General features: G+C 42.1%; 1 protein-coding gene across 2 annotated transcripts; it reads right to left on the bottom strand.

Annotated features, from left to right (window-relative positions):
• Positions 1-6,329: 6,329 nt before the first annotated feature.
• On the bottom strand, positions 6,330-11,139 carry LOC112195359 (glycerol-3-phosphate dehydrogenase [NAD(+)] GPDHC1, cytosolic). 2 transcript variants are annotated; one of them, XM_024335772.2, is made up of 7 exons: positions 10,937-11,139; positions 10,567-10,694; positions 9,788-10,466; positions 8,387-8,608; positions 7,393-7,640; positions 6,839-6,978; positions 6,330-6,720 (listed from the first exon to the last, which is right to left on the bottom strand). In XM_024335772.2, the coding sequence occupies exons 3-7, from the start codon at positions 10,449-10,451 to the stop codon at positions 6,561-6,563; spliced, it is 1,434 nt and encodes a 477-aa protein (XP_024191540.1). In that variant the 5' UTR covers positions 10,452-10,466; positions 10,567-10,694; positions 10,937-11,139; the 3' UTR covers positions 6,330-6,560. The 2 variants fall into 2 exon arrangements, with proteins under 2 accessions (XP_024191540.1, XP_024191539.1); XM_024335771.2 differs by having other exon boundaries at positions 9,788-10,491; positions 10,937-11,138.
• Positions 11,140-11,650: the final 511 nt, after the last annotated feature.

Below are 11,650 nucleotides of genomic sequence, written 5' to 3'. Positions count from 1 at the left end.
GGGAACCTCGGACGGGCTCAGCGCCAGCGTCTCCGGGTTCACCACCGTCTTCTGAGCCACCAGCCCAGACGCGTACATGGATTCCAGGAAGTTGTTAATTTCAACACGGTCCATGGCTTTCGCGAAGGCGTCACGGCTCGCTTTGTTCCCCGGCGGAGTTTCTAAAAAAAAAAAAAGAGCAACAAACCGATCAGCATGACACAATCTCACCAAGGGTGTGGTATAGCGGAGGGTACTTACCAACGGCACGAGTCAGTTGCTGATCCACCAACAACTCCCAGCCTATAAGGAGACGGAAGTCTAGCAAGTTACGATTCCGCCAGCAACCTCTTATGCGTGCCACGCGGCACTCTTCCTCACGAGTCAGGTTGTACCGCAACCCCGCTGCACAAAAAGGTCATTATCAGTACAAGAGTAGAAGGCAGTGTAAAAAAAAAAAAAGGGGAGAAAGCCCCGCCAGACATGTTCGGCGGAGACCGAAAAACGACCTCGGATGGGCTGGAACTCCGACTTAATTCTAAACGTCGGCTCCCCCTCGTTGGACCCCGCTTGGTACTCCCACCCCGTTGTGGCAACGCGGAAGGTACCCCGCCAGTAGGACATGGAATCCCTCAAGTTCTCGATCAACTTGGGCGCTCCTTGACGGCGACTCAGGTTTACCTGCCCTCTGCAGCCTTGGCGTTTCACGTACACCAATTCGTAGAAGTGCAGCACCTCCGCCACAGTCGGTCCCTCGCAACCTGACAATCGCCATAGCGAGTTCAGCGCCAGCAGCAACCGCCACATATTGGGGCAGACCTGCCCAAAGGCAATGCCAAACTCGCACACCAAGATCTGAAGGTTTGGCACCAGCGGGAAGGTCACTCCCTCGCGGAATATAGCCTCGTGCACGACGGCGTGACCCGCTGGCAGGATCGAGGCCTTCTCCTCCACCGTTGGCGGACGCAGCTTCACCACGCCGGGCAACCGGAACACCCGCTTCAGCCGGTTGACTGCAATAGCAGTCATCCTACCTCCCGCCTCATCAACGGGGGTTCCGTCCTCGAACACCCACGCCGACTCGGTATCCTCTCCCGCTACACCTCCCCCCAGCGGAACCGCTGGCTGCGCTATTGCTTTCTAAGCGCTCTTCGTGCATAGTGTGGGCAGCGGCAGCCTCCCCCGCCCTAGAACTCTCTGGACGCGGTGCACGACCCATAACTACGTCCCACGGTATGGTCTGTAGCGGCTCAACCTCTAGCGGTTCTGACAATGAGGTTCCTGCACGAGCAGACGGAAGCAACGAGTCAATAAAATTTCTATCCGCCGCGCTGAACGACACTTTAGATCCGGAATCCTCACTGCTCGAAATCTCTATGACGTCAGCCATCCCAAAACCCTAAAACCCAAATTAGTTAGCTCACACAAGATCTAACCTATACCTATATCAGTTAGTACCCAAGAACATGAAGAACAGTTACCTAGAAAATACCAAAACAAGAACAAGCACTCAAACCCAGATTCGACCATCTAGCAAACCCCTAAAAGCCCCAACTTTTCCAAACACAACAACCTATCTCCAAACCCACTCTCATACCCTCACAGCACGTCAACGAACAACATCACAGAAATACCCAAAACCCAAAAACTCGCCATGACAGACAATCAATGAAACAGGGATACAGATCAGAGTACCAACCTCAACGATGGAGTCTCTGGTAGGAGTTTGAGCACACTTGTCTGCGAGGCCGGAGTTCGTCGATTTCTCCACTTATGATGACTCAGCAATATCGCCTCAGCTTTTTTCTCCGATCACAGACGCAGAGAGCTTGAAGACGACGAGTACAGTTCAAAGTTTAGAGCAAAGTGTCAAAATCAGCCAACTTCCCCCCCCCCCCCCTTTATGTCAACGTCAAACGGTTCTACGCCGTCCGCTGAAAAACGACATCAAATATCAGCCGTCCACGTGTCCCACGACTCCAGTTACTCTCCGGATTAACCGAGGCATCACCTCGGTTACAAAATCCATCATTACTCAGCATTAATGGCAGGGAGACGGCTAGGCGGAGAAAACACGCCTCCGCACGCTAACCCTCTAGGCGTTCGCCACATGTCAACCACCATCAGACGAAGCGTCTAATGGAAGCCTCCACTTTTGGGAAGAAGGCGCCAATCGTCGCCAGTATCTGCTGAGCGAAACCCCGCTAGCGGAACTTCTCACTTGTCACTTTCTAAGTATCGAAGTCCGCTGAGCGAAACCCCGCTAGCGAAACTTCTCACTTGTCACTTTCCAAGTATCGAAGTCCGCTGAGCGAAACCTCGCTAGCTGAACTTCTCACTTGTCACTTTCCAAGTGTCGAAGTTCGCTAACCGAAACCCCTCTAGCGGAGCTTCTCGTCACTTTCCAATTGATGGGGTCCGCTGGACGAAACCCGGCCAGCGGGAGTTCTCCCTTAACACCCTACGACTGTCGAAGTCTCCGCTGAGCGAATCCCCGTTAAGCGGAACTTCCACTCATCAACTTGCAACAGGCAGCCTCTGCTACACGCAACACGGCCAGCAGAGCTCCCTCCGCTTGCAAACCCCGTGCTTTGCTGAGCGCAACTCCGCTCAATAGCTATCGCAAAACACGTCTACGTGACGCTGTTTCCTACTACAACTAGCGGGTGGTATCCGCCAGCTGCGAATCCCGAGGCTACGCCTCACTCTGACAATGACCGCCATGCGGCGTTACGATCAGACTGTCCCTACGGGACACGGGGACTTGTCAACAGTCTACGACGACCCTGATCAGGTACGTTGACCCCCGTCACTTGGGTACTAAGATTGGGCTCGCTACCCAACACCCTCTGCTCCGCGCAGCTTCCCCTCAACAAACAATTTGCCGACCATCCGGAGGTCCGCCTTGGCTAGGGAGTGGGGGACTCCCTGGCGGGCCTAGCAGGGGCCCACCCGAAAGGGTATAAAGCGTTCGCTCAGTAAGTCCATGGTTGACAACGCACTGACGCTAATTATGCTTTTTGCAAGTCTAAGCGGAGAAAACGCTTCACACCGCCGATCAACTCCCCAACCAAGATTGCCCTCCTTGACTGGGGACTTGGGGGACTTGTACCTACTTGTACGTTTGCAAGCATAATTAGCTATAATGAGCCACGCTCATTGTACCGCCAGAGGTACTGAATCTCACCAAGTGGGGACCTGCGGAGACACAGCCAGGCGGGCTACCGCCCGAGCCCGGGATCGCCCCTAGATCACAGCTAACGCGCCGCCACGCACCGCGCCAAGCTAGCATCAGAAGCTCCAGACACTGGGTATCGAAGCACATCAGTCCCACATTGAAAACAAGAAGGAGATCAACCTTCTCCTCACCTATAAAAGGTTCTCTCCTCTCTCCTCATTAATTACGCATTTACTACTCATTTATTGCTATGCTGCCCATACAGTGACTGACTTAGGCATCGGAGAAGTGAAGACCGCCCAAAGCGGACTCCCTCTGACGCCCTGTCTCTCGTGTTGCAGCAAGCGGAAGTCATCTAATCCTCGGAGTAGTGGTCTGCCCATCGGACCCGCGTTAAGCGAAGAGTCGGCTACCGCCGGACTTGAGCATTAACAACAGCCCTCAAACAACAGCATAGAATAACTTGTCGTGACTATAGGCCTATTATATTGAGTTTTCCGGCTTGAGTGTTTGAGGAGGTCGAAAATTGGTGAGAAGTATGGCGTTTTGGAGGAATTTTTCTTCTCACCACACTTGCATTTGGTCACACTACAGCTCCAAATGATTTTGTGGTACCAATGAAAGTGTTTGCACAAACTCGAGGGGAAATTTGGTGCTACTAATTGAAAGTTTGCAAATTTGCAATTCATTCCAACAACGTTAACAGAAAATCTGTTGTGTTTTCTATTGCACAGGCCAATTTTATGGCATCAAAATTGAGGGCTCAAATTGTGTCACACTCATACAACGGCTACAAGATATAACTGTCGTCTTATTTAGTAAAAATTATTCATACAACTGATTAATCATTAAGGTTGTATAACTAGTGCCGTCTGATTAGTTTTCTGTAGTAGTGCGTACTGCATATTCATTGGAGATAAGAGATGACAGTGGGGACTCGTAAAGCCGTGAAAGAGCTGATTCTGTAAATGAACTGATATGTACTATATACTAAGCTCGCTAATGAAGAGATTATAGTATGGAATTATGTATGTTCAACTGTAAAAGTAAACTATATATAAAACTGTATCTCGACAAGAAATTATTTCATATCAGGAATTCAGGATAGAGCTTTAGCTGATCCAGAACCGGAAGAACAAACTGAACAAGCTAGGACATACAAAAAAAGTAATCAAGTATCCTAATTCATGCCATTCGGCCGGCATATCCTAGTTCAATACATGAACGCTATGCTTCACACAGAGGGTGAAAATCTATAGAGAAATGTAGCAATAGGGAGAGAGTAATCTCCCGTAAGCCCGAGAAACCATTTCAATATGCTTCAAGCTAGGCTGCAAATAAAATTGTATACTTCAAGCAAACAATTTCTCTGACTATATATGGGATCAATTTGAACTTTTGGATTTTCCAAGTTTAGACTTTTAGTGTGGAGAGCTGATATTTATAACCAAGATCAGTGTTTAATTTGGTGGCTCTGTTCAAGATTGTTGGGAATCTTATTAGTTTCTTTGGTGTTTGTTGAAACTTGACGTCTACTGGCAAGTTAAGAGTCAACAAAATTAGTGCCAGATAATGGTTTGAGTTGTTCTCTGTCTTTGGTGAAGTTGTTCTTACAAAAGGAGTCGCATTTTTCAGTATTTGGGACCTAGAATCATGAATGAAAACAATGAATAGCTTACTCTTCAACTTCAGTAATGTAATCACAGCACGTTTAGATGACTCCAATTGTTTAACTTGGAGAATTCTGTTGGAGAAAATGCTGGTAGGGTGTGACCTAATGGGATATACTGATGGGTCTATGCCTTGTCCTTCACAATACGAAAGTAAACCAGAGGCTGGTATTAATCCTGAACTAGCACAAGAGTTTAAGGAGTGGAGGAAGAATGACTCTGCTTTAATTACTCTACTAGCTGCTACTTTGTCATATGATGTTCTATCATTCATTGTTGGAAGTAAAACATCAAAAGAGGTCTGGTTTTCGCTTGATGAGAGATATGGTAAACTTCTGGAATACAATGCTTTTGATCTCAAGACCCCTATGCAGAATATTAAAAAGGGTACCGATACTATTGATAAGTATATGTAACGTATTAAAACTGTCAGGGACCAAGACAAAAGCTGGCAGGCATGTACTGCGCTTATGATATTATAATACAAATGAATAGTACTGAAGAATTTCATAACAGCTTGTGATGTTTTATTTTATCATCATCATGCATGACAACCATGGCACTGGAAATCACCTCGAGTATATAACTCACAAACTCTGAGTGTATTCCATGACGACCAGCAAATCAAACGAAGTTGTCCAGAAAGAAGAAAAAAAACAAAATACCAAATAAAGGATAATTGCGTTATGTTAAACAGATGATGAATATGCTTCTGATTCAATAAATGATATTACTAATAGCTTTGCTTACATTGGATTCATGAGCTTTGATGGTGAGGTATTTCCTGTCCCATGAACTTACTATTGTGCAAGATGCAATTCGTCAATGATTTGCAGGAACATGAGAGACAGTTGAGATAAATAGCTTCCAACTAATTCTACAAGTTTATTTTGCCTATAAGACGTGGACATACAGTTAATGCCATTCACGAGCTCTTGCTGTTTCTCCCCTTATAAAACTGAAAGAGGAATCGAGTGCTATACAAGACGTCTTGTATAGCATTCTTGTATAGCATTTCGCATCAATACTTTTGGTTACACAGACACGAATTATGAAATCAAAACCAAGGATATCATATTTACAAGAGAGATTCTAATGAGGACTTTAAAAATGTGGACTTTCTAATCAATCGGTTGTGAGACCCACTTTCTATCACATTTCAGTAAATCAACCATTAAATGTTTAGATAGTTAAAAGTACCGAACTTGATCAAATCAATGGACGAACTAAATTTATCAAACCTAAACCTTTAAGGTTCTTAGATGATAAATCATGATTAGGAATACCTTAACAATATTCAAAACTTGCAACAAACAAAGCCATGGTTTTCTCCATTTTACGTTCTTTTTTTTGTTTCATAATTTCTTTGTCAAACAGTCTCCATTCTTTACATTTTCCAGAATATCCCTTATTCACCAACCCCCAATAGGAAAGAAATCTAGCTGGAAATCCTAAAATCTAGTGTATTTCAGTGCCACATGCCTTTCTATAATGTGCTTGAGTACTTGAATATCAGTAAAACTTTGCATTGACAAACTCAGGGAAACCTTGTTTCAGCAGAACTTACATTACATTAACTCATATATACAGATTATACCTATCATATGAAGCATAAGCTAAAAATATCCAATTCATGTATATATTGTTATATTAAACATAAACTTCCAGAGCAGCGTGCTTATTTAATTTTTGCCAATGCAGTCCAAGAATGCCATTACTTGATGCTTCCAGAGTTATGTTACCACTTTCTCTTGCACTTTCAAATTATTCAGAGGCTGCCCCAGAAGTGAAGGCCTATAGAAGACATGGCTCTGCGCAATCTCAATGCGTTCCCTTGGATCATTTAAATTCTCATCCCTCAATGCTTGAAGAATAGCTTGTGATGATTGCTCCCTGGACATCAAACAATACGCATATATAGCGAAGTATTAATTTCAGTGATAAGGACATGGAAATGAAGTAGCTCACAAGAAATCAGAATTACTCCTCTAAATTTGAGAGTTGGAGAAACCTTGTTATCAATATTTTATATAGTGTCTTCAAGATAGGGCAGAGCTCTACTGGAGCGACAGGCTTGTTTTCTTCAGGATGCAACACATTCAGGCTCGATTGACTGAGAAGTTCATAAAATGCTTGGACTGCAGAGACACCCTAGAAGCAGAGGATACACCCACTCAGGGCAGTTTTGGTCAGTAAACTGGAAGTTAGAAGAACATGAAGCTATTGACAAATCATTGAAAAGACATTTGGCTTTTCAGGTCCTCCACAGATTGACATGGGGCAAAATTTCAGGAATCCCAGATTTTCCAGAATGCTCATATAGAGTAATTACATTTTTCAACAATCCTCTTATACTTCAATATAATGAAATATATGTGCAATCTTTAAAAACAGATATGCCTCATCTGAATTTTAATTCCCTCTTCTACAAGCTTTGATAGTATTCATTTTTCCTTTGTTGCATACACATTTCCATTAGTACATTACTTCAAAGCATGGTGTAACTTGAAATTAATAAATCTTATTTCTTTTTAAGGGATACTGTAAATTACTATCAATATATACCTGAATCATTCCTTTTCCTCTGATGTTCTCACCCATATCCCGGTTGATTTCACCTTTGGCTAACATTTGCCCATACCACGCATTTCTTCCTTTCAGTAAGGTAACATATGTGTCAGCCAGCAAAGGCCCCGCAAGCTTCTCAGGCTCTTCAGCCAGCAAATGAGTAATAAATATCATCTCCGACGTACAATGTGCAAAGTATACAGACTTGCTGGTAGCACTCTCCTTTGTGAGGGCTGCTACCATCCCTGCGAGAATTCAATGAAAGACGATTATAAGTTGCAATCAGAAGATCCACGTAATTGCAATAACTTATTGGGTCACCACAATTCCTAGAAGCTTCTACAAGGACATGGACCAAATATTGTTACTTTGTTATAGACTTATAGTATTTGTTCCTGCTATATGTTGGTCAAGCTACCCCACATATTCCACATTGGAAAAAGGAAAGGGTTCTCAACTTTCCCACTCCAAAAAGGGGCTCTCTTTTTTATGGCTATCACCTAAAATTCTTTATTATTAGTGAACTCACAAACCAAACACAAGTCAGAAGGGTAAAGCACACAAACTTGTTGAACCAATTTTTGTCACCAGCAATATCCAAGGAGTTCCATGTTTGTTTCTGTAGGAAGAGCCTTGTATTTATGCCATTTAAACCAGTAATGTCAGGTCTCATTCAGGATAACCTGTGATTTTAATGAAATCAATTCTCTCTTACCAAAAATGAATTTTGCTCCTGTTGGTAGTGTGTCATCTGAATACAACTATAACATATGCAGTCTATAAGAACATCGTTGCTTTATAAATCACGTTTCCTCCTTTTGTAAATCACTAACATGATTGACACCATAAATTGCTTGTAGGCCAGTAGGCCATTTAATCCTAAGACACCTAAAAGTCATTTCTTTTTATTAGATCTTAGATGTAGGAAGATCTATTGTCCAGGTATTGTGTATCTCCTCCCTATAATGATCATGATGAAACAGAGAATTACCTGCTCCAATGGCATATACATTCTTTAAACCACCCATGACTTCATGCGTAACAAGGTCGCTATTGTCCCAGACAATAAAATGGGGTTGCCTTAAAAACTTGGCCAGAGGTTTTCTCCACTTCTCAGCTCCACAAATTCGAGCATTTGCATATTCCTTGTTGTAAATCTCCGAGGCAATATTTGGTCCACCCAGATAAAGTATGTTCTCCAGAGGGATTCCAGCTGCCAGACATATAAGCTAAAATTTTAGAGAACGAAGGGGAATAATGAAGTGGAAATAGAAATATTAACAGAAAAGAGCAAGATAGCAGTGCACTGCAACATCCAACTTCCAAGCAATGTTGAGTTGAAAGTTGCAATCATGAGAAGTTTAATCCCAATGTGGCCAAGATTGCATGTGACCTAAGGTTTTATATGAGCTATGATTCAGTTTATGTCATTCACTCATTTGGAATTCAAAGGACTATGATAATAATGCATAACTTGCTCGCACTACATTAGGTCTGTCAAAGCAATATGTACATTAACATTCAAGATTTAAGGTGTTTAAGAAGCCATTCACTTATTATTCAAAAAAAAAAAAAAAAAAGGAAGCCGTTCACTTCATCATGCATAAGTGCCCTAAGAAGAACTTCGGAGGTCATGTGTTCGAGATCAAGGGTGGAGGTGGGGTTAAAGAAATAAAAAAACGAAGCCACTCACGTTGTCATGCAAAAATGACAAAGAAGAACTTGAGTTTATATCACTGATTCTCTGGCAAACTCAATTTTTTTGTTGAAGGCTGTTTTGCAGCAGAAAAAAACCTCTAAGAATATTTTCCTGCTGTTTGGTAGACATTGTGGAAAGTGGAAACTCTATAGATTAGATTTTCTTGATTGTGATCTGACCAAAACTTCAAAAGTTTACCCATCTTTCTTTTGTGCAAACATTTCATAACAGAGATCAGTATCCAGAAACTTTTTTCCACAGAAATACCATTGCAAACAAACAAGAAGGATCAGAAAATGTTTCTGTATGACTACCTTAGAAAAATGGAAAAAAAAAAAAAAAAAAAAAAACATATCTAGTAGAGCCTAAACTAAGAATTCTGCAGTCTTCTTCCACTCCCGAAACATTCATCACTTGTCATCAACCAATTCTACCTCTATGATTGCTTTCAATGAATAGAAGATCTATGCTTAAAGTTTTATATTGTAACCTTCAAGTAAGCAATTTTAAAAGTATATTTCAACCAATTCTTTTTTTTTTTGGTTAACTATTTCAACCAATTCTTCCTATCAGTCTTTCCTTTTTTTTTTCCACCTTACAATAAAAGTATCTGTAAACCTTTACCTATAAGAATCAAGTTAATGCATACATGCTAGAACTAAAAATTGTATTTAAAAGAGGAGAGAAACATACTTGCGCGGTAAATAATCTGCGTGGGAGTTATAATATGTGGAAGAGGCTTGAGTGCAGCCTCAATACCTTTGGCCAAAGAGATGATAATGGGATCTGTGATTCTTTCCTTCCAATAATTACTAATCTCTTCAAACACCTCTTTTGTTTCAGTTGAAGGCAAGCCGTTTACCACGATATCGGCATCCCAGACAGCCTCCTGCAAATTGGTCACCACCTTCAAATGACAAAGTGGTGTATCAATCATGTTCAAACAAAACCCATCTTTCAAAATCTCATCTGCATAAAGTGTCCGGTCCCCTAGCCTTGCCTCCACATATTTCAAATACGCGCAGCGCCTGATCAGCCTCCTCAACACATCCTCCCTTGAATTGATCACTTCAAAAAGATGTTCAGCTGTGGCTCTATCCACAGCCCTTCCTGCTCTTCTCCATATCCTTATTTGAATCTTGTCTCGAAACTGACCATAGCTATCTTGCAAAACAGCTGCAAAAACACTACCCCAAGCACCTGCCCCAACACCGACAATTCTCAATGGATCACCATCAGCCTTGCCTACAATGCGCCGCAGCTCATCAAGCTTCTCTTCCAAACCATTGAAATTCTGAACAGACCCATTTGAGTGCAAACTTCCATTCTCAGCCTCAATGCTCCCCACCATCTTCATTATTCGAGTAAATCACTACCAACAACAATTACAAAGAAAACTGAAATTGCTCTATATAAGTTCTTTAATTGCTGAAAAATTTCTCAACCAATCAAGATTTCAACAACAAACCCACCTCTCCCAATGCACACTTTTGCTTCAAATTTGTAATCTCTTTCTTCCAAATAAATAGCACCTTGATCACTCCGATTTTCAGACCCAGCAATCAAGATTTCCTTCTTTCCTACCCAAATGCAGCAGAAACTGAGACAAAACACGAAAAGGATTTTTTGCCAAGTTACAAAGTGATCTCTCTATCTTTACTTTATGAGTTCCAAAGAGAAAATGCCAAAACAAGAAAACCCAAATATGGAAACAGCATAAATCTTTGTTATCTCCGTCTTAGGTTGTTCATCTAATCTTACCCAACTAAACAACTTGCAGAAACACTTGTAAAAAAGTAGGGTACCGAATTAAGAAAACAGACAAGTCAAAAATTCACCAACCTTGAGAGCGGAAACTACAAGAGCAGAGCCGGCATTGTAATTTTCCTCCTCACTAGAAGTGCAATGAGGGTGAGAAAAATAAAGCTATGGTTTTGGGTTTTGGTTAAAATAAAGTTCTGAATAAAATTTGAAGATGGGGGAGGCATTAATGGAGTATTGTTGAGGTACAGTTGGGGTGACAGAAGCATTAATAGTCCTAGTTACATTTGGACTGTGCCAACTTCTCCAACGGTCATTGCTATCGGATGACCTTCCTTGGTTGCTCTATTATATGATATCACATGTAACCAGTTCACAATTGCTCCTCCATTTTGGTCACATATAATTCACGACGAGTGTTGCAGACACCTGTCAATATCCAACAATGCATAAATAGAGAGAGAGAGAGAACTGTATGAGAGTTTTACATGTTCGAGCTGTCTCAATCAACGAAGGAAAAGAAGAAGAAAAAGAAAACCATTTTAGATCGATATGCCATTAATATGCCCACGGGATTAGGTTTTGGCCTCCTTTTTTGGAATGTATAAATGTATAATCCATCATGCATTCAATCATATGAAGCAGGGGTGGTGATCGAGACATAGTACCGTCCAATAATATGATTCACCACCAACTGAGAGGGCAGATATTCTGAAATCACTTGCGTTTGGGGAAACACTAGACAGAGCTAAAATGTAACCATTCAACGTGAATCGCGGAGCTAGGATTTTAGAT

This window comes from Rosa chinensis, chromosome 3 (assembly GCF_002994745.2).
Source record: "Rosa chinensis cultivar Old Blush chromosome 3, RchiOBHm-V2, whole genome shotgun sequence".
Lineage (NCBI taxonomy): Eukaryota > Viridiplantae > Streptophyta > Magnoliopsida > Rosales > Rosaceae > Rosa > Rosa chinensis.
Note: the sequence above shows the minus strand (reverse complement) of the source record. Positions and strands in the feature narration are given on the sequence as shown.